Raw genomic sequence first — 24,773 nt, 5'->3', positions numbered from 1 at the left:
ATAGCCACTACTGTTTAGACATGGGGGGATAGGCACTACTGTTTAGACATGGGGGATAGCCACTACTGTTTAGACATGGGGGGAATAGCCACTACTGTTTAGACATGGGGGGATTAGCCACTACTGTTTAGACATGGGGGGATAGGCACTACTGTTTAGACATGGGGGAAGCGCCACTACTGTTTAGACATGGGGGGATAGCCACTACTGTTTAGACATGGGGGGATTAGCCACTACTGTTTAGACATGGGGGGGTAGCCACTACTGTTTAGACATGGGGGGATTGCCACTACTGTTTAGACATGGGGGGGATAGCCAATACTCTTTAGACATGGGTGGATAGCCACGACTGTTTAAACATGGGGGGCATAGCCACTACTGTTTAGACATGGGGGGATAGCCACTACTGTTTAGACATGGGGGGATAGCCACTACTGTTTAGACATGGGGGATAGCCACTACTGTTTAGACATGGGGGGAATAGCCACTACTGTTTAGACCTGGGGGGATAGCCACTACTCTTTAGACATGGGGGGGGGGGGGGGGGGTAGCCACTACTGTTTAGACATGGGGGGGGGGGTAGCCACTACTGTTTAGACATGGGGGCATAGCCACTACTGTTTAGACATGGGGGGCATAGCCACTACTGTTTAGACGTGGGGGATAGCCACTACTGTTTTACATCGGGGGGATTGCCACTACTCTTTAGACATGGGGGGGATAGCCACTACTGTTTAGACATGGGGGGATAGCCACTACTCTTTAGACATGGGGGGCATAGCCACTACTGTTTAGACATGGGAGGATAGCCACTACTGTTTATACATGGGGGATAGCCACTACTGTTTGACATCGGGGGGATTGCCACTACTCTTTAGACATGTGGGGCTTAGCCACTACTGTTTAGACCTGGGGGATAGCCACTGCTATTTAGACATGGGGGCCATAGCCACTACTGTTTAGACATGGGGGGGATAGCCACTACTGTTTAGACATGATGGTCATAGCCACTACTGTTTAGACAGGGGGGGATGTCCAGTACTGTTTAGACATGGGGGGATAGCCACTACTGTTTAGACATGGGGGATAGCCACTACTGTTTGACATCGGGGGGATTGCCACTACTCTTTAGACATGTATGGATAGCCACTACTGCATAGACATGGGGGCCATAGCCAGTACTGTTTAGACATGGGGGGATAGCCACTACTGTTTAGACATGGGGGGATAGCCACTACTGTTTAGACATGGGGGGCATAGCCACTACTGTTTAGAAATGGGGGGATAGCCACTACTGTTTAGACATGGGGGGATAGCCACTACTGTTTAGACATAGGGGGATTGCCACTACTGTTTAGACATGGGGGGATAGCCACTTCTGTTTAGACATGGGGGGATAGCCATTACTGTTTAGACATGGGGGATAGCCACTACTCTTTAGACATGTGGGGATAGCCACTACTGCATAGACATGGGGGCCATAGCCAGTACTGTTTAGACATGGGGGGATAGCCACTACTGTTTGACATCTGGGGGATTGCCACTACTGTTTGACATCGGGGGGATTGCCACTACTCTTTAGACATGGGGGGATATTCACTACTGCTTAGACATGTGGGGATAGCCACTACTGTTTAGACATGGGTGGATAGCCACGACTGTTTAAACATGGGGGGCATAGCCACTACTGTTTAGACATGGGGGGATAGCCACTACTGTTTAGACATGGGGGGATAGCCACTACTGTTTAGACATGGGGGATAGCCACTACTGTTTAGACATGGGGGGAATAGCCACTACTGTTTAGACCTGGGGGGATAGCCACTACTCTTTAGACATGGGGGGGGGGGGGGGGGGTAGCCACTACTGTTTAGACATGGGGGGGGGTAGCCACTACTGTTTAGACATGGGGGCATAGCCACTACTGTTTAGACATGGGGGGCATAGCCACTACTGTTTAGACGTGGGGGATAGCCACTACTGTTTTACATCGGGGGGATTGCCACTACTCTTTAGACATGGGGGGGATAGCCACTACTGTTTAGACATGGGGGGATAGCCACTACTCTTTAGACATGGGGGGCATAGCCACTACTGTTTAGACATGGGGGGATAGCCACTACTGTTTATACATGGGGGATAGCCACTACTTTTTGACATCGGGGGGATTGCCACTACTCTTTAGACATGTGGGGCTTAGCCACTACTGTTTAGACCTGGGGGATAGCCACTGCTATTTAGACATGGGGGCCATAGCCACTACTGTTTAGACATGGGGGGGATAGCCACTACTGTTTAGACAGGGGGGGGATGTCCAGTACTGTTTAGACATGGGGGGATAGCCACTACTGTTTAGACATGGGGGATAGCCACTACTGTTTGACATCGGGGGGATTGCCACTACTCTTTAGACATGTATGGATAGCCACTACTGCATAGACATGGGGGCCATAGCCAGTACTGTTTAGACATGGGGGGATAGCCACTACTGTTTAGACATGGGGGGATAGCCACTACTGTTTAGACATGGGGGGCATAGCCACTACTGTTTAGAAATGGGGGGATAGCCACTACTGTTTAGACATGGGGGGATAGCCACTACTGTTTAGACATAGGGGGATTGCCACTACTGTTTAGACATGGGGGGATAGCCACTTCTGTTTAGACATGGGGGGATAGCCACTACTGTTTAGACATGGGGGATAGCCACTACTCTTTAGACATGTGGGGATAGCCATTACTGCATAGACATGGGGGCCATAGCCAGTACTGTTTAGACATGGGGGGATAGCCACTACTGTTTGACATCTGGGGGATTGCCACTACTGTTTGACATCGGGGGGATTGCCACTACTCTTTAGACATGGGGGGATATTCACTACTGCTTAGACATGTGGGGATAGCCACTACTGTTTAGACATGGTGGGATAGCCACTACTGTTTAGACATGGGGGGGGGGGGGGGGGGGGTAGCCACTACTGGTTAAACATGGGTGGATTGCCACTACTGTTTAGACATGGGGGGCATAGCCACTACTGTTTAGACATGGGGGGATAGCCACTTCTCTTTAGACATGGGGGGATAGCCACTACTGTTTAGACATGGGGGATAGCCACTACTGTTTGACATCGGGGGGATTGCCACTACTCTTTAGACATGTGGGGATAGCCACTACTGCTTAGACATGGGGGGGATAGCCACTACTGCTTAGACATGGGGGGGATAGCCACTACTGTTTAGACATGGGGGGATAGCCACTACTGTTTAGACATGGTGGATAGCCACTACTGTTTGACATCGGGGGGATTGCCACTACTCTTTAGACATGGGGGGATAGCCACTACTGCTTAGACATGTGGGGATAGCCACTACTGTTTAGACATGGGGGGATAGCAACTACTGTTTAGACATGGGGGGGGGTAGCCACTACTGGTTAAACATGGGTGGATAGCCACTACTGTTTAGACATGGGGGGATAGCCATTACTGTTTAGACATGGGGGGATTGCCATTACTGTTTAGACATGGGGGGATAGCCATTACTGTTTAGACATGGGGGGATAGCCACTACTCTTTAGACATGGGGGGCATAGCCACTACTCTTTAGACATGTGGGGATAGCCACTACTGCTTAGACATGGGGGGGATAGCCACTACTGTTTAGACATGGGGGGATAGCCACTACTGTTTAGACATGGGGGATAGCCACTACTGTTTGACATCGGGGGGATTGCCACTACTCTTTAGACATGGGGGGATAGCCACTACTGCTTAGACATGGGGGGGATAGCCACTACTGTTTAGACATGGTGGTCATAGCCACTACTGTTTAGACATGGGGGGATAGCCACTACTGTTTAGACGTGGGGGATAGCCACTACTGTTTGACATCGGGGGGATTGCCACTACTCTTTAGACATGGGGGGCATAGCCACTACTGTTTAGACATAGGAGGATAGCCCCTACTGTTTATACATGGGGGATAGCCACTACTGTTTGACATCGGGGGGATTGCCACTACTCTTTAGACATGTGGGGATAGCCACTACTGTTTAGACCTGGGGGATAGCCACTGCTATTTAGACATGGGGGCCATAGCCACTACTGTTTAGACATGGGGGGGATAGCCACTACTGCTTAGACATGGCGGGGATAGCTACTACTGTTTAGACATGATGGTCATAGCCACTACTGTTTAGACATGGGGGGATAGCCACTACTGTTTAGACATGGGGGATAGCCACTACTGTTTGACATCGGGGGGATTGCCACTACTCTTTAGACATGTGGGGATAGCCACTACTGCATAGACATGGGGGCCATAGCCAGTACTGTTTAGACATGGGGGGATAGCCACTACTGTTTATACATGGGGGGATAGCCACTACTGTTTAGACATGGGGGGCATAGCCACTACTGTTTAGAAATGGGGGGATAGCCACTACTGTTTAGACATGGGGGGATAGCCACTACTGTTTAGACATGGGGGGATAGCCACTACTGTTTAGACATGGGGGGGGGGTAGCCACTACTGGTTAAACATAGGTGGATTGCCACTACTGTTTAGACATGGGGGGCATAGCCACTACTGTTTAGACATGGGGGGATAGCCACTTCTGTTTAGACATGGGGGGATAGCCACTACTGTTTAGAAATGGGGGATAGCCACTACTGTTTGACATCGGGGGGATTGCCACTACTCTTTAGACATGGGGGGATAGCCACTACTGCTTAGACATGGGGGGGATAGCCACTACTGTTTAGACATGGGGGGATAGCCACTACTGTTTGACATCGGGGGGATTGCCACTACTCTTTAGACATGGGGGGATATTCACTACTGCTTAGACATGTGGGGATTGCCACTACTGTTTAGACATGGGGGGGATAGCCACTACTGTTTAGACATGGGGGGATAGCCATTACTGTTTAGACATGGGGGGATAGCCATTACTGTTTAGACATGGGGGGATAGCCACTACTCTTTAGACATGGGGGGCATAGCCACTACTCTTTAGACATGTGGGGATAGCCACTACTGCTTAGACATGGGGGGGATAGCCACTACTGTTTAGACATGGGGGGATAGCCACTACTGTTTAGACATGGGGGATAGCCACTACTGTTTGACATCGGGGGGATTGCCACTACTCTTTAGACATGGGGGGATAGCCACTACTGCTTAGACATGGGGGGGATAGCCACTACTGTTTAGACATGGTGGTCATAGCCACTACTGTTTAGACATGGGGGGATGTCCAGTACTTTTTAGACATGGGGGGTTTGCCACTACTGTTTAGACATGGGGGATATCCACTACTGTTTGACATCGGGGGGATTGCCACTGCTCTTTAGACACGTGGGGATAGCCACTACTGTTTAGACCTGGGGGATAGCCACTACTGTTTAGACATGGGGGCCATAGCCAGTACTGTTTAGACATGGGGGGATAGCCACTACTGTTTAGACATGGGGGGATAGCCACTTCTGTTTAGACATGGGGGGATAGCCACTACTGTTTAGACATGGGGGATAGCCACTACTGTTTGACATCGGGGGGATTGCCACTACTCTTTAGACATGTGGGGATAGCCACTACTGCTTAGACATGGGGGGGATAGCCACTACTGTTTAGACATGAGGGATAGCCACTACTGTTTGACATCGGGGGGATTGCCACTACTCTTCAGACATATGGGGATAGCCACTACTGTTTAGACCTGGGGGATAGCCACTACTGTTTAGACATGGGGGCCATAGCCAGTACTGTTTAGACATGGGGGGATAGCCACTACTGTTTAGACATGGGGGGGGGGGGGGTAACCTCTACTGGTTAAACATGGGGGGCATATCCACTACTGTTTAGACATGGGGGATAGCCATTACTGTTTAGGCATGGGGGGATAGCCACTACTCTTTCGACATGGGGGAATAGCCACTACTGCTTAGACATGGGGGGATAGCCACTACTGTTTAGACATGGGGGGATAGCCACTACTGTTTAGACATGGGGGGATAGCCACTACTGTTTAGACATGGGGGGATAGCCACTACTGTTTAGACATGGGGGGGATAGCCACTACTGTTTAGACATGGGGGGATAGCCACTACTGTTTAGACATGGGGGGATTGCCACTACTGTTTAGACATGGGCGGGTAGACACTGCTGTTTAGACATGGGGGGGATAGCCACTACTGTTTAGACATGGGGGGCATTGCCACTACTGTTTGACATCGGGGGATTTCTACTACTGTTTAAACATGGGGGATAGCCACTACTGCTTAATCATGGGGGGGATAGCCACTACTGCTTTGACATGGAGGGATAGCCACTACTGCTTAGACCTGGGGAGTAGCAACTACTGCTTAGTCATGGGGGGATAGCTGCTGCTAGGACTGTCAGCTGTATGACAATAAAAACAATTGTGCAGGGTCTTGGATGGAATCAGGTAGCAGAAGTAATGGGAGTTAGTGCTGGAATCGCTTTCAGTTCTTGTTGATATGAATATTTGAGTTTGAAGAAAGTTTCCATTGCATACATGCATCTCAAATAGATTGTTTTGGCATTTTTCTGTCTTTCAATGTCAGTTGAAATGTCACAAATCAAAATGACCTGACAACTCCCTAAATTGTTCCTTAGCAAATTATTCAATCATTGTTGTGAATTGGTGCGCATAAAACGTGTCAACAAATGTTTACCATTTAAATTATGTCTCTTTGAGGCCTAATGAGAATCTGATGTTTTTCACCTGGCCTGGACTGTGCTCTCTGTTGCCTGGCATCATGCTTGTATAATATAATGTCTCCTCGACTTTCCCCCAGTTTGAGTGGTCCCCCGAGACCCAAGCTTAGAGAGTTATTATTGTTCATTCCATCAGCTTTCTGAACACTCTATAAAGTCACAGCTCTGGGTTGTAGTAGACATTCCAGAACCAGACAGAATGAGTTGAGTTTTTAGTCCTGCTATAGTTTTGCCTAGTTTATAGATTAGGGACTGACGCATGCCAGATCTTACAACTCCTAGATAGGTATTTTAAGTATCAGCTAACCTCATCATATGTTATAGCAATCTGTCAGTCGATGACACAGTCGATAATGTGGCATGCAACCATTGGTTGATGCATGCAATGTCTGAGCAGGGGAACATGACCTAGAGTAAACGAGAGGTTTAAAATGGCAGCTGATCTGTTTGGCTTTTTCCTCTGCAGGGCTTATGTAACAGGTACACCTCTGTTGCCTTACTACACTGGAGCCCAGACCGGTGCTATTGATGGAGACCAGAGGAATTGGAAACTACATAAAGAATGATTAGTTAATAAATCAACTCCCCAGCCTGCATGCACTTTCCCTGTCTCTCTCCTCCCTCTCTCTATCTCTCTTCCTCTCCTCCTTCGCTGTTAAATTCTTTAAGACATTTGCATGGGTTTTCATAGGTACACAGGACCCCTGCCGGGCATTCTCCCTCCCTCCCTCCGTTCCCTCTCACCCCCCGAGGGTGTTCCAGCAATATGATGTAATCTGATGAAAGAAGGCGGTTGGAGGGTTAACGGTGGCAGAGAGCCAACCGATGGAGCAGAGAGAGGAGGAAGAAGAGCCTTCTCAGTCACAGGCTTTATTCGGGAGAGAGATGGATGCTCATTATTGATCAGAGCAAAACTTTATTTATTGGAGAATTGACTGCTAAGGGTTTTACCTGGGCTCTGCTGGTAACTGGGACCTGCAGTATAGCAGCGTGGTGTATGTAGCCCAGCGGGTGGTCGGGTAGAAGAACCATGGGGGGTAAGGGAGAGTGTGGGTAAGAGAGGGGGAGATTGAGGATAAGATAGGGGGAGATGCGGGGTAAGTGAGTGTGAGATTGGGGGTTAGGAAGAAAGAAGATGGGGTAGCAAGGAGATTGGTGGTAAGGGGTTTAGTGGTTGGGGTCAGTCAATCTGTTATGAATTGACATGATTGATTTAGGTGACATTGGTGGGCTGAGGCTAGGAGCTGAGGCAGTGTATTTGCTGTAGTTCACTGTGTGAATGGTTGCACACATTGGCCTTCAAGAATTTCATAAAATGATAGAGTCGAAATTGAATGATGGAGTTCTTATTTTCTCTCCCTCCCCCCTTTCTCCACTGATATACAGAACAGTATCTATCTTCCACTCTGTGGAGTTCAATATCCACAGAGGTAAAGGTATCATTTTCCTTTTACCTTTTTTTTTAAATCTCTTTCATTCTTTCTTTCTTTTCTTTCTATTTCCCTCCAGCCTGCATGGCTGCCACGGCCACTGAAGTCGTTTAGCACCGTCCTTGAAAAAGCCTTCAGTGAGAAAACTACTGGCATGTTTAAGGAAAAGGTAGAATGCAGTGTGTGTCAGACAAAGCTGGGATGTGCAAGGGGTAGGGTGGTGGAGATGGAGGGGGGGTACTCCCCAGGGGGGTTATTTTCCCCTCTAATAGCTGTTACGAGCCCTACATTATATCCAAGGAGCTACATTCCTTTGGGGTCCAGACACACACACATACACACAAACACACACACACACACACACACACAGTACACATACAGTACACAAACACACACGCAGGCACACTCTCTCTCCCTCTCTCTCTCTCTAACACACATAGACACATAGAAAAAAGCACACACACTCTCTCCCGGCCGCTTTGCTCGCTCCGTGTCAATATCCTGCCATTTGAAGTCACGTACTGCAGGGGCTTCTGGGAGTCACCGAGGAGCCAGGCTGACGGGTAATGGGCCGCATTCATTAATAAGGTTGCCGTGCTCCTGTCCCTCCCCGGCAATGCCACGGATGTCTTCACCGGGGGGATGGAAGGTGGGGGGGGGGGGGGCATCCCGTGGGGAGTCTCTTCCCAGACTCACTTAAAGGAGCTTTATTTCATCGAGAGAAGAGAGGAAAGAGAGAGAGAGGAGAGGGAAGCAAAGGAGAGAAGCCGGGACCGGCTCTTTTAAATGAAGTGCGGGGGCCCAGATGGGGCCCCAGGCAAGCCGAGACTAACCCTTCTAGGGGTCAAACTCCCTCCTGCCCCCGTCAAACAGCTTATTACCCCGCCTGTCGGAAAGTAATCGCCCCGGCTGAAAGGAAAGCTGTCGAGGTGTTTAAATGCTTTATATAGAGGCACTTGAAACGGTAAAGAGGGAGGGGATGGAGGGGATGGAGGGGAGGGGACTAATGGACGTGGCCTAGCCTGCCTTAGGGATTCTGCTATGTTGATAAGACTGAAGGTGACTGCAGTCAGTGCATTAGTAAACTCACCTTTATGGCTCAGGCTCGCTGAAGGAGTCACAACCTTTTGTGGTTCAGGGTCTTTCCATGTTGTTTATTCAAAGAGAATTCAAACCTATCCGGAGTAGGAGTTTGCTTACGTGTGAGGGTGTGTTTGAACTGTATGTCACTGTTCTTCTTTGTGTGTGTAATCACCGTACTGATGAGTGGTTGACAGGTGTGCCTAGTCCGTGGAAGTGTAGCGAGTCCAAGGCCATGTTTTTAACAGAGCGCAGCAAGTGGGGCATGTGGTTTGCATTAAAGGGATTAGCAGTCACTTCAAAAGATGACCTGGATTTGGCCCACCAGGGACACCAGTTACACACCCCCTGGTCCACACACACACACACACACACACACACACTCCCTCCTTTAAAGAACCTAGCTGGCGCAGCTGCCCCCACTACAACCACTCTCCCTCACTGCACCACACCCCACTGGTGTGTGTGTGAGTGTTTGTGTGTGTGTGCAGGGTTGCGTAGGTTACTTTCTAAATGTAATCTGTTACAGTTACTAGTTACCTGTCCAGAATTGTAATCAGTAACGTAATTTTGGGATGACCCAAACTCAGTAACGTAATCTGATTACATTCCGTTACTTTTAGATTACTTTCCCCTTAGGCGGCATTAGAAGAAGACAGAAATGTATGTTACCAATTGATCGACATCTATTGCAGGATAAACCAATGTTAAAGTTTAAAAAGCTGGCCATATATTGATGTTAAATGTTACTTTATGTTACTTTATTTAATACAATTAAATTAAACTCAGCAAAAAAAGAAACGTCCCTTTTTCAGGACCCTGTCTTTCAAAGATAATTAGTTAAAAATCCAAATAACTTCACAGATCTTCATTGTAAAGATTTAAACACTGTTTCCCATGTTTAATGAACTATAAACAATTCATGAACATGCCCCTGTGGATCGGTCGTTAAGACACTAACAGCTTACAGACGGGAGGCAATTAAGGTCACAGTTATGAAAACTTAGGACACTAAAGAGGCCTTTCTACTGACTCTGAAAAACACCAACAGAAAGATGCCCAGGGTCCCTGCTCAACTGTGTGAACGTGCCTTAGGCATGCTGCAAGGAGGCATGAGGGCTGCAGATGTGGCCAGGGCAATAAATTACAATGTCCGTACTGTGAGACGCCTAAGACAGCGCAACAGGGAGACAGAAAGGACAGCTGATCGTCTTTGCGGTGGCAGACCATGTGCAACAACACCTGCACAGGATCGGTACATCCGAACATCACAGCTGCGGGACAGGTACAGGATGGCAACAACAACTGCCTGAGTTACACCAGGAATGCACAATCCCTCCATCAGGGCTCAGACTGTCTGCAATAGGCTGAGAGAGGCTGGACTGAGGGCTTATAGGCCTGTTGTAAGGCAGGTCATCACTAGACATCACCTGCAACAACGTTGCCTATGGACACAAACCTACCGTCGCTGAACCAAACAGGACTGGCAAAAAGTGCTCTTCACTGACAAGTCGTGGTTTTGTCTCACCAGGGGCGATAGTTGGATTCACATTTATTGTCGAAGGAATGAGCGTTACACCGAGGCCTGTACTCTGGAGCGGGATCAATTTGGAGGTGGAGGGTCTGTCATGGTCTGGGGCGGTGTGTCACAGCATCATCGGACTGAGCTTTTCATTGCAGGCAATCTCAACGCTGTGCGTTTCAGGGAAGACATCCTCCTCCCTCATGTGGTACCCTTCCTGCAGGCTCATCCTGACATGACCCTCCAGCATGACAATGCCACCAGCCATACTGCTCGTTCTGTGTGTGATTCCTACAAGACAGGAATGTCATTGTCCTGTCATGACCAAGGAAGAGCCCAGATCTCAATCCCATTGAGCACGTCTGGGACCTGTTGGATGGGAGGGTGAGGGCTAGGGTGAAATCCCCCCAGAAATGTCTGGGAACTTGCAGGTGCCTTGGTGGAAGAGTGGGGTAACATCTCACAGCAAGAACGGGCAAATCTGGTGCAGTCCATGAGGAGGAGATAAACTGCAGTACGTAATGCAGCTGGTGGCCACAACAGATACTGACTGTTACTTTTGATTTTAGATTTTGACCCCCCCTTTGTTCAGGGACACATTATTCAATTTCTGTTAGTCACATGTCTGCGGAACTTGTTCAGTTTGTCTCAGTTGTTGACTCTTGTTATGTTCATACAAATATTTGCACATGTTAATTAAGTTTGCTGAAAATAAACACAGTTGACAGTGAGAGGACGTTTCTTTTTTTTGCTGAGTTTATATCTTTACATTAAAAACCAAAGTCTATCAGAATTACAGGCATTCCAATAAATGTTATACCCATTGATCTTCAGGAATAAGACTTGGAAATATGAAAGTATAGATTAGCCAAGTTAAGAATTTATGAGCCAGCCCTACTCTGTTGTTTATGATTTTGTTGTCATGGAGGACTGATTGGGTGTAACGGTTTTCTTGTGGTGAAGTAGAGGCGGACCAAAATGCAGCGTGGTTGTTCATGTTCTTTAATTTATAAAGACACTACACATGAGATAACTAACAAAAACAACAAATGTGAGAAAACCTAAAACAGTCCTAGATGGTGCAAAACACAGAGACAGGAACAATCACCCACAAACACACAGTGAAACCCAGGCTACCTAAATATGGTTCCCAATCAGAGACAATGACTAACACCTGCCTCTGATTGAGAACCATATCAGGCCAGACATAGAAATAGACAAACAAGACATCCAACATAGAATGCCCACTCAGATCACACCCTGACCAACCAAAACATAGAAACATACAAAGCAAACTATGGTCAGGGTGTGACATTGGGCTCATTGATTCGAGTTGAAAAATAAATGCTGCGCTCATGGAATGGCATGCTTTGACCACTACTGAAAAGTGATATTTACATGTGAAAAATTAATGCCATATGCTGGATTTGCTATAGGCCTATTCGTGACACTTTGATATCTTGATAATATCCAGCTGTTTAAAGGGCAAATCCACAGATGAAACATTAACAAAATGGATGCCCCATCTCTGTTTTGGTAAAAAGCTGAGGGATGGGCCTGGAGAAATGTAACCACCCTCAGATTAATAGACAGAGCTATGGATGCAAGGACTGACCATCCATGATTAAAAAAAAATGTTTTAACCATGTTATGAGGCTGTACAGTGTTTGTTTATATGTACAATGTTTACAAACATTGGAGTAAAACAAGCTTAACAAGGTTCTCAGAGAGTGTGACAGTTGAACTAAGCTCACGCGGCATGTATAAGTTATATTCTTCAACAATCAATGGATTCCTCCATATATATATATATATATATATACAGTGCCTTGCGAAAGGATTCGGCCCCCTTGAACCTTGCGACCTTTTGTGAAGAATCAACAACAAGTGGGACACAGTCATGAAGTGGAACGACATTTATTGGATATTTCAAACTTTTTTAACAAATCAAAAACTGAAAAATTGGGCGTGCAAAATTATTCAGCCCCTTTACTTTCAGTGCAGCAAATTCTCCCCAGAAGTTCAGTGAGGATCTCTGAATGATCCAATGTTGACCTAAATGACTAATGATGATAAATACAATCCACCTGTGTGTAATCAAGTCTCCGTATAAATGCACCTGCACTGTGATAGTCTCAGAGGTCCGTTAAAAGCGCAGAGAGCATCATGAAGAACAAGGAACACACCAGGCAGGTCCGAGATACTGTTGTGAAGCCGGATTTGGATACAAAAGATTTCCCAAGCTTGAAACATCCCAAGGAGCACTGTGCAAGCGATAATATTGAAATGGAAGGAGTATCAGACCACTGCAAATCTACCAAGACCTGGCCGTCCCTCTAAACTTTCAGCTCATACAAGGAGAAGACTGATCAGAGATGCAGCCAAGAGGCCCATGATCACTCTGGATGAACTGCAGAGATCTACAGCTGAGGTGGGAGACTCTGTCCATAGGACAACAATCAGTCGTATATTACACAAATCTGGCCTTTATGGAAGAGTGGCAAGAAGAAAGCCATTTCTTAAAGATATCCATAAAAAGTGTTGTTTAAAGTTTGCCACAAGCCACCTGGGAGACACACCAAACATGTGGAAGAAGGTGCTCTGGTCAGATGAAACCAAAATTGAACTTTTTGGCAACAATGCAAAACGTTATGTTTGGCGTAAAAGCAACACAGCTCATCACCCTGAACACACCATCCCCACTGTCAAACATGGTGGTGGCAGCATCATGGTTTGGGCCTGCTTTTCTTCAGCAGGGACAGGGAAAATGGTTAAAATTGATGGGAAGATGGATGGAGCCAAATACAGGACCATTCTGGAAGAAAACCTGATGGAGTCTGCAAAAGACCTGAGACTGGGACGGAGATTTGTCTTCCAACAAGACAATGATCCAAAACATAAAGCAAAATCTACAATGGAATGGTTCAAAAATAAACATATCCAGGTGTTAGAATGGCCAAGTCAAAGTCCAGACCTGAATCCAATCGAGAATCTGTGGAAAGAACTGAAAACTGCTGTTCACAAATGCTCTCCATCCAACCTCACTGAGCTCGAGCTGTTTTGCAAGGAGGAATGGGAAAAAATTTCAGTCTCTCGATGTGCAAAACTGATAGAGACATACCCCAAGCAACTTACAGCTGTAATCGCAGCAAAAGGTGGTGCTACAAAGTATTAACTTAAGGGGGCTGAATAATTTAGCACGCCCAATTTTTCAGTTTTTGATTTAAAAAAAAAGTTTGAAATATCCAATAAATGTCGTTCCACTTCATGATTGTGTCCCACTTGTTGTTGATTCTTCACAAAAAAATACAGTTTTATATCTTTATGTTTGAAGTCTGAAATGTGGCAAAAGGTCGCAAAGTTCAAGGGGGCCGAATACTTTCGCAAGGCACTGTACATACATACATACAGTGAGAGAACAAGTATTTGATACACTGCCGATTTTGCAGGTTTTCCTACTTACAAAGCATGTAGAGGTCTGTAATTTTTATCATAGGTACACTTCAACTGTGAGAGACGGAATCTAAAACAAAAATCCAGAAAATCCCATTGTATGACTTTTAAGTAATTAATTTGCATTTTATTGACTGACGAGTTTCAATAAAACTAGTTTCAATGAAACTAGCCAAATTAAGAATTTATTAGCCAGCCCTAATTTTTTTGTAATCCCTTACATGTAATCCCTTATACTCCCCAACCCTGTGTGTGTGTTAATATATTCCATCACAGATATTACATGGTAACTGTTGTTTCATGGCCACAGCCATTGATCTGATGTTGGTATTGATGGTTGGGGATTGAGATGTTGTAGGGAGAGAGATGTTGTCAGCTCCGTGGTGGCTTGTCAGTGTGTCAGGAGAGGACTTAACTATGTTTAATCCCTTGGAGGACCAGAACATATGGCTCCACATAACCATTTACTGCTGCTCGGGTTGATTGGACATACACCCACATCCTGACATTCACCACTTACAACACTACATTATGTCAATCACTAACCCTCTGAAAAACCAATGGTGAATTCATTATTTGGTATTAGGAATATGCCTTAATATTAATGAGAAGATATTCAATGTTCAAATTCAAACTTTCTAAACGGAGTAAATGTTGAATGAAATAGAATGTCGTGTTGAATTTGATCTTGATTCAGTCGTTTCATTCCTTTCTCTCTCTCTCCCTCTCTGTTCTTCCTCCTGTCCAGAACCACACGCTGACTCAGCACAGCAGCTAACCAGGCAGATCATCACTTGGCCTGAGGAGCAGAGGAGAACCATACGGCGAGGAGGAGAATCATGTCTGACCCAGTCAGTCCTCCAACCACCGTCAGTGCAATAGCCCACTGGCTCTTTTGCACTGAACTTTGGATTCACTTCACATCAGGAAGGACCATGTCACACAAAAAGAAAAGGACAGATGAAAGACAGAGGTGTGAAAAAAGGACAGAAAAACTTATCTCTGGTCTTTGTCTGGTCGTCATGTCACCAAAACTGGACAACTATCTTTGTAAATAGAAATACTTCTTCATGTGTTGCTTAATAACTCCAGCTAAATTGTAGTCTTATACAGTACAGTATTTGCTAATGTACAGTTCAGAACCGGTTGTCCCCAAAAAATAAAGAGAGAAAAAAAGCTTAACAGAGAATGCCACTGTCAACAAGAAGATGTGGAACTCATCCACAATATGTTGGCGAAACAGGGTGCCAATGTGGGGTATTATTATATAGGGAACATGAAGTTGTGGTATGGTCATTAAGGTCCCTTTTCATCAGCGCACATTTCCTGTATGTGACACTATCCTGACCTGGTCACTTATGACAGAAGGGTGTAGCAGGATGCTTGATCACCAGCAGAGCCTGACATGACATCACAGGTCTCATTCCAACATGGCTGCCATTCCAGTTGACCAGCTGAGGACTAAGTTGTGCATTTAATCTGGTCCGCCTGCCTAACTGCACATGGACAAGTTCAAATGAGACAAAGAAAAAAAAAGAAAAAAATTGAGAAAAACAGGACAGGGTTCTGATATATGCAAAAGCAGTGACACAGATTTGAAAAGGCCAGCTAGCTACTCTGGTTGGCACGGTAACAGAGACATTGTCAACCCCCCTGTGTCTCCTAGAGCATCATGGGAAATCTCCAGCCCACTGACTCAAACCTGTACGTTTCTGTTATTAATGTTTACTGCTCGTTCAAGCCTGGAGATTACTGGAAAAATTAGGGCATTTTTCTTAGCTCTTTGTATTACATTTTTTTTGCAATGGGGAATAAATCCATTTTGATTTGGGGTCGTGGGGGAGACTATATGTATTAGGTCTCTCTGGGGGATGTGCTTAAACTTATGTCCTGGGCTCTCCTTGAGAGCTCCCAACTCCTCCTCTTTCTTCCCTGTTTCCTGCGGTATCCCATTGCTCTGCTCAAGCTGGAAGCCATTGTGGCATTATAATACACCAATATAAATCATTCTGTTATGTAAATGTTTTTGCATTCATTGAACCTGAGATGCACTTTTGTATGAAACTTTAATGTTTTGATCTTTTGATTGAGAATTGTTCGTACTCAATTTACAGGAAATTAACCACCATCTCCTGCTTCAGCAAAAGGACAGTTATCTTGTCTGTTATTCAAATGTTATTGTACAAATATGGAGTTCTGTATTTGGCAGACCTCGGTTTTTTTTTGGTGTTGCACATGTGATGGAAATATTAAAACTGTATGAAAAATGCTGTGTGTGTGTGTGTGTGTGTGTGTGTGTGTGTGTGTGTGTGTGTGTGTGTGTGTGTGTGTGTGTGTGTGTGTGTGTGTGTGTGTGTGTGTGTGTGTGTGTGTATATGCATGCATGTGTGCGTGTGCATACAGTATGTGTGTGGATCAATTAATTTGATTAAGTGGCAAAATGGGCCCTTGGCAGCATAAACATTATCATCTTGAAAAGCTTACTTTGCATTTTTGGATTTAAATCAAATTCCATCCTTTTCGCTGGTTCCCTTGTGGCTCTGCCTAACGAACATCTGAGCATCTTAAGGGAGGTCTGCGTTATTAATGACTCCATTACCCATCACCCTGTGCGGTCCCATTCCACACACCCTCGCACCAGGCCTATTAGGGAGCCTGCAGCACTCCAGGGGACCAATGGAAAGGAAGGATGTCTGTGCCGAATGGGACAAAGGGCCAACTAGTAACATCTGTCTGTCTTTACAGATGATTCCTCACAGCAATGAGATGAAAAACACAAAGTCCAAAATATCTGTTATGACAAGGGACATGAGTATGTCATGCAAAAGCATATATTTAACAAAGACAACAAATTGAATAAGATTATAGAATGCTTATTAATGTTTTAATACAATTATGCCACTTTTTTCTGAACAAAATTAAGATTAGAAATAAATTAAATCAGCAGGGAATATTCATTCCCATATTCATGGGAATTCCTCGTTCCTGGGAAATAATTGCAATCCCCAATCCGTATCAGGAGGACCTGAAATATTCTGCTTTTTCAAAATGTGATGCTGTTTTCAAATGAAACACAATACCTTGCTCTTGTTAAAGCTTTTAGAATGTATTCGTTTATTAGTATTATGATTCACCAACCTACCGTCTTAATACATCAATACAAGAAAATATATAAACTCACAGCACCTCCCATTGGTCTGCCTGTAGGATGATTGGCTGGTAACAAACCCAATTATGTGTCCAGACAGATTATTGACCATGACGAGCCAGCACCACGACCATGGGGAAATGAAGTCACTTTATGTGTCAACAACAATTACTTCACTGGATTCTCCTTCACTGTATCCTAATGAACACATATAATGATAAGCCGATCAGATATATATATATATACATATAGACATATATACACATATATATATATATATATATATATATATACATAGATATATATACATATATATGTGTGTATCTGATGTAGAGGTTTTATCTGCTATTTTGAATCCTCTTCATTATGTTTTTCTGACTGTGACAATCTTTTCAATTGAAATGGAATGGAATAGATGGCTCATCTCACCAGTGTTCCAGCATTAACTGTCAAGCAGAATGCAAGCTGGGCAGCCATTAAACAACTCTGCTAGCATCTCCCCGTGCCAGACACTTTTAATAAGCTTCAAGGGCATTCTGAACGGGTCCAGAACTTTGTGTTGCCAGAGATGGACTGGCCCACATCATCCATTACGTTAAATTGGGTGGCGGCCTCCAGCTCATATTTATGATTTAATTAAATTAACTTGTGAGAACCACCGAGGCCTCCATTTCGCCCGCCAGCCTCAGCAATAAAAAGCACACACACAAAACACATATGCGCACACAGGCACACACACTCACATAAGCACATGTATACACTCTCACACACAAACACACAGATGCATATGCCTCCAAATTCCTCCTGCCCAAGAGTGAGACTGTGGGCGCTTTGGCAAGGGGACTCTCAGAGGCTCAATTAAAGGAATATAAACCCAGACCCCAGTCATCTCCGACAGCGAGCAATGGACCACATGGCCTGCACGGCATCTATAGAGATATCATTACTGGGCTGATCCACCATAATATGGCTGCACACACATACTGTACTTTCAGTGCAAGACGAATGATGTTCCTAGGTTGTTTGAACCGCAGTTTGGATATTTCACGTGCTGGTAGTCTTTGCCTGTGGATCTTCTTTTAACCACACAGGGTGGGTCAACTCCCACCGCACATTGTATGCCTGGATTATCCTGCGGTATGAGCCTCTTTCCTGGTGAGGGGGCCTCCCTGTCATCCTACCCTAAACTGAGTTAGCAATGGAGTCCTGACACTTTATCATGGTCACTTCTCTTGGTCTATCCCTGCTTGCCACAGAGGTTAGCTCACTCCTTCATACTGTTAACACTTCATGGGTAGTTTGTGACACGGTATGCTACGTGACAGAGGGGGCAATCCAATAAAAAAAAATTGTCCTCTGCTCTATTTTTGTGTGGCCCACCTCTTACTGTGTGTTATCTCGCTGTGTTAAACTATTTCTATAAGCATGGCATAATCTCAGACACTCCTGCTAGCGGCTGGTCTTCCCTTTATAGTTGATCTGATAACACAGCTTCAGGGGTGAGTCACACTTGCCAAGTCCCGGCTATAGGGTTTCAGCTAAAACAAATGTATTGAAATTCATTCTCAGCCTAAAGCAGGAGTTCGGCACTTCGTCTGAGTAAGGACAAACTATAGACACTCAGTAGTCCTTTTGTGTGATTGTTACACAGTTACCCACAAGCTCCCCTGTGGTTTCCTGCTCAAGCCCACAATATGGTATGGCCGCGGGACACCTAAGCCTTATAAATTTGTTATAATGAAACTTTTTTTCTTCAGCACTTATTTAACAAATAGTGTCATTTAACTAGTTAATGAAAACCAGTAACACTTCTGTTTTGGTTCCACAGCTTCACAACTGATGGGTTTTCCCATTTTTTTTCTATAGCAATTACAATGCAGTAGCTTCTAACAATAGTAATTAAGTTATGTTCTTACCTTACCCCACAAATTATTCTAACTTCTAATACAGGGCTGCCCAACCCTCTTCCTGGAGATCTACTGTCCTGTAGGTTTTCAGTCCAACCCTAATTTAGCAAGTCTGATTCAGCTAGTTAAGGTCTTGTTGAGCAGCTAGTATGTAGAATCAGGTGTTAGGTTAGGTTTGGACTGAAAACACACAAGACGGTAGATCTCCATGACGAGGGTTGGGCAGCCCTGTTCTAATACATGAATCAGACATGACTACAGCCACACAACACACCCCTCCCACCTACACGTGATATTTAAGGAAAATTACATACCACATTGTCTCCTTTACACGTGATGTCTACACAGAGTCAGGTAACAAATTGACTCCTTCGTAGGTGACGACAACCCGTGGTGTCATCTGCTTCATGGCCACGTCCCATCAGGCAACTCTAACATCTCCATCCGAGGGCAGAGGTTTGACGGGGGTGTCGTCAAATAAGATGAACCTCCACGTCCGGCAGAGGATCATCTACATATAGTCCACCCGCACCCATAATTTCCTCTCTACCTTTGGCTGGGTCTTGCTGCTCTTTAGCTACTTGTGGTCCTTCTTCCATTCTTTTTGTCTTTTCCTATTTTCAGTTACCAGATTTCTGTCTGGGGACTGGAGGAGTCATCAGTTCATACTGACTAGGCTCATTCACGATAACATGAAGCTAGGGTTATAGTTAGGGTTAGGGTAATGGATAGGATTAGAGTTGAACCAGGAGGTGGATATGAAGCTAGGGTTATAGTGAAGGACCACGTATAGTGAGGCGGCAATCAGCAGGAGAAGCAATCAGCAGGAGAAGCAATCAGCAGGAGAAGTTCTCTAGTCTGTTGACCTCTACTACCAGAGGCATACTGTAGTGTACGATTCATGAAAGAATAATGAAAACCTACTGGGGTATTCCTTAAAAAGCACTGTTTTTGCACTGCAAAAAAACACTAACACCAAACAACTCCTTCGCTTCTTCTTGCTCCCTTAGCTTCTCCTTACTGCTTCTTTTTCTTTTTTTTACTGACCACGGTTTAGACTGAGCATTCCTCCCACTGAACGGGACCTGGGAGACCTCTTATGGCATTCAATATGTGCGCCCAAGCATGAGCTCCAGATCCATTTAGCCGGGGGATCCATGGGGACTGTCTGGGGTAACCCAATCTCTCACACCACCGCGCCCATAGAATTAGGAATTAGAATACTAGAATGGATATGAACCTTCTTATGGTGAGATAAAGGTCAGCCATTTTGGTCAGGGAGTTGGTCAACCTTGGTTTGCCAGTGCTGTGATAAGATATTGTGTAAAATAATGAATATGCCAACATTGCATTCAGAAGATGCAGTCAATCCACTGCCATACACTGACTGAAATCAGCTGATGATAGAACTTAGACAAGTTGTAAATGCAACAAGTACTGCTATTGTATCATATAATAACACTCACATCTTTTCAAGAAAACAAACAGACATTTAAGGTCTGTTTGCATACATTTTAGAGGCTATTTATATAGAAAATTAGTATAAAACCGGTATAAACTGTATTTATGATTATACAATATATACTAACGTAAGTGGACACCCCTTCAAATGAGTGGATTCAGACATTTCAGCCACACCCGTTGCTGACAGGTGTATAGAAATTGAGCACACAGCCATGCAATCCCCATTGAAAAACATAGGCAAGAAAATAGTTCAGTGACTTTCAACGTGGCACCGTGATAGGATGCCACCTATCCAACAAGTCAGTACGTCAAAATTCTACCCTGCTAGAGCTGCCCGGGTCAACTGTAGATGCTGTTATTGTGAAGTGGAAATGTCTAGGAGCAACATCGTCTCAGCCGCGAAGTGGTAGCCCACACTAGCTCACAGAATGGGACCGCTGAGCACTTAAGCGCGTAGCTCATAAAAATTATCTGTCTTCGGTTGCACTCACTACCATATTCCAAACTGCCTCTGGAAGCAACATCAGCACAATAATTGTTCGTCGGGAGCTTCATGAAATGGGTTTCCATGGCCGAGCAGCCGCACAAAAGCCTATGATCACCATGTGCAATGCCAAGTGTCGGCTGGAGTGGTGTAAAGCTCGCCTCCATTGGACAGTGTGATGAATCACACTTCACCATTTGGCAGTCCAACTGACGAATCTGGGTTTGACTGATGCCAGGAGAACACTACCTGCTCCAATGCGTAGTGCCAACTGTAAAGTTTGGTGGAGGAGAAATAATGGTCTGGGGATGTTTTTCATGGTTCAGGCTAGGCCCCTTAGTTCCAGTGAAAGGAAATGTTAACGCTACAGCATACAATGACAATCTAGATGATTCTGTGTTTCCAACTTGTAGCGACAGTTTGGGGAAGGCCCTTTCCTGTTTCAGCATGACAATGCCCCTGTGCACAAAGCGAGGTCCATACAGAAATGTTTTTTTGAGATCAGTGTGGAAGAACTTGACTGGCCTGCACCTTTGGGATGAATTGGAACGCCGACTGTGAGCCAGGCCTAATTCATCCAACATCAGTGCCCGACCTCACTAATGCTCTTGTGGCTGAATGGAAGCATGTCCCCACAGCAATGTTCCAACATCTGGTGGAAAGCCATCCCAGAAGAGTGGAGGCTGTTACAGCAGCAAAAGGGGGCCAACTACATAATAATGCCCATGATTTTGGAATGAGATGTTCGACGAGCAGGTGTCCACATACTAATAGAATTATTGTCAACCTAAAATGTTGTCATACACTACAGTACATGACCAAAAGATAATTTATGACATATCACATGCCTTACTTTTATTTCCCTGCATAAGAAAAATCAGTGTTATGCCTCTACTGCCATTCATTCCAATTAGACTGGTTTGGATTTCTCCCTGACCAATATGGCTGCCATTTTCAACCCATTCTGGAATTTTGATGGTTTATGACATATCCCTTCTAATAATTTAATAGGATCTCTATGACCACACCATCCCCTCTCCTCTCTCTTGTCCAGAGAGACATCTTTTCAAAACTCTGTCAACAAAATTGACATTGTCGCCTCTCCATGTCTAATCGAATCTGTGTGAAAAAGGGCCGCCTTTAGTATTTTTTTCAATTCACTGTATTTTCCATTTTAATAGACACTCTAATCCAGAGTGACTTACAGGAGCAATTAGGGTTAAATGCCTTGCTCAAGGAGACATCGGCAGATTTTTTCACTAGTCGGCTAGGTGACGCGAACCAGCGAGCTTTCGGTTACACTCTTAACCACTAGGTTACCTGTAGCCCTCATCTCCTCTTCTTTCGCTGATGAATGTTCTGTGTCAAACTTGATCCTTGTGATGCGTAGTAATCAGCTCAACTGTAACTCATAGGCTCTTTGTAAAAATCCATCTTTATAGAAGACCTACTTAATTAAGAGAAAGAAATACTTATCACAGTGACTTCAAAACTAACATACAGAGAATTAAGGGCTATAGAGGTTTGGATGGCAAGAAAAAACATCTCAGGTGATAATGGGAGAAAAAAGTGTGTAGCTGTGAATATCACCTTCGGATCTTGGAGGAGTCACAGAAGCTTGGCAACAGTGAATCACCCGCCCCCATGCAACACCACAAATCTTCTCTTCCTCTAATACACCTGACAACACAGGTACTACAATACGTCACCACAACACTACTACTACAGTAGAACAAACATGACCTCAACTGTCTGTAATACAACGATGCGTCATAATGTCAAATTAACTGAATGTATTGAAGATACCATTGGAGCTTTGCCTATGTGATCTAGATCTTAACTTACTCTTGAGCTGTGTACATCCCACTTACACAGTTAGCTGCAGTAGCTGTGTGTACACTGCATTATTTATATACACAATACTATCTCTCTCTCTCTCTCTCTCAGATTTTCAACCTTCCCATCACACTGGCATGCAGGAGCCAAGAGTCTTCCTGTGGGTTTGACCACACATAGTCTATATTTCATTACTTGGTGTTTAATTCATTTTAGAGAATACAAAAATAATCCCCCTGTTTTAAGTGTTATGCTGTCTTGTTGGGTCTGCTAGGGCAGTGGGGTGGGATGGAAGATGATGGCTAGAGGGAGAGACTCACCTTCAGCCTCTCCTAGTTCAGGACGCAGGGGGGATCATTAGCCATCAGGGCCGCAGGAGGGAGGAGGGAGTGGGGGATGGACAGAGGAAGAGCCGAGCTCACATGGCCTCTGCTCTAAGTCTGAGTGTGTGGGGGTGTAGAAGAGGGCAGAGTAAGAAAATAGCTACTTCTCGAAGATGGGCAGGGATAGATAGAGAATGAAAGACAGAGAAACACAGCCATACTGAATTTAGTTGATTTAGTTGTATCTGGGCTAATTAGACTTGTCAGTCATTCCATGGTTTTATATGATATATTTGATTGAATGCTTTACTGGCAGAGGAGGCCTAACACATTGCAATGGAGGTGTGTTTTTGTGAAGTCTTATTTTTGTCTGTTTGTTTTGCCTTATGGAGGCAGGGAGGAAGGGGAACTAATTGTATTGCCTCATAATGCCAGTTAGTTTGTCATTTGTTTTCCTACATGTGCTTATTGGTGAACTAGGAAATGCTCTATAATGGTGCCTCGTGGGAGATAAAGGCCTCATTCCCCCTGCTTCTGTCTTTCTTTTTCTCTCGCTATCCCTGTATTACCTACTTTCTCTCACCCTTGTTTAATTTACTGCTACCTCTTTACCCGCTCTCCTCAACTCTTTTATTTCCCTCTGTCTCTCTCCGCTTTTCCCTCCCCTCTCTCTCCCACCGTCCCTCTCCTCTCTTGCATATCTTGTATTGTAAACAGCTCACAAAAGTGTGACAAGGTCTCCTCGTGTTCCCCCCTCTTTACTCTCCCTTCTCCCAGCTGTTTGTTATTGTCTCCTCCGCCATCGTGTGTTTGTCTCTATCACACTTTTCTTTATTCCTCTCTCTCTCTTTTTTCTCTCCGCCGCGTCAGAAAAGAAAAAGTTAATTAAATATGGAACGAGACGGAGCAGCATCTCTTTAAACCATCATGTCATTAAAATGGCATCCCTGGGAGATCAGCTTAAAAGGAGTCGGAGCACAATGTCTTCTCAGTCAGATATTTATGGGCCTGGTTATGTAAACATGCTCTCTTTATTCTCTATGTATATTTCATGTAATTATCACTTTTTGTAGCGCCTGTCCCCCGAGACGTGTAGAGGCAAGGAGTTACTGGGGGAATGTCATTAGAAGAGACTATTGTTACAGAGACAGTATGATACTGCTGTGGAGTATGCTGTACGCTACATTCCCAGACTCACTGAGGAAGTTTTTTTTTTTAAATCTATATTTGAGATGTATCATCCATATATCATAATTGTATGTATTCATATATGCTTTTGAATCTGACTCATATCTCTGTCTGGTACGGGACTCAAGCTTAATTCAATCATCTGTACATTTACAACAACAGACCTTGTATTCAATTCACTCAATTATTTCTCCATC

At 44.9% G+C, this 24,773-nt stretch overlaps 1 protein-coding gene across 8 annotated transcripts in view; it reads left to right on the top strand.

Annotated features, from left to right (window-relative positions):
* Positions 1–16,495, top strand: part of LOC109874837 (zinc finger protein 521) — a 181,451-nt gene extending 164,956 nt beyond the window's left edge. For 7 of the 8 annotated variants that reach the window (XM_020466863.2, XM_031809978.1, XM_031809980.1 and 4 more), the window contains exon 8: positions 14,975–16,495. In XM_020466863.2, the coding sequence (XP_020322452.1) occupies positions 14,975–15,004 (30 nt within the window). In that variant the 3' untranslated portion in view covers positions 15,005–16,495. The remainder of the gene's footprint in view (positions 1–14,974) is intronic. The other variant, XM_031809977.1, reaches the window with a different exon arrangement.
* Positions 16,496–24,773: the final 8,278 nt, after the last annotated feature.

The sequence above is a fragment of the Oncorhynchus kisutch genome, linkage group LG30 (assembly GCF_002021735.2).
Source record: "Oncorhynchus kisutch isolate 150728-3 linkage group LG30, Okis_V2, whole genome shotgun sequence".
NCBI lineage: Eukaryota > Metazoa > Chordata > Actinopteri > Salmoniformes > Salmonidae > Oncorhynchus > Oncorhynchus kisutch.
Note: the sequence above shows the minus strand (reverse complement) of the source record. Positions and strands in the feature narration are given on the sequence as shown.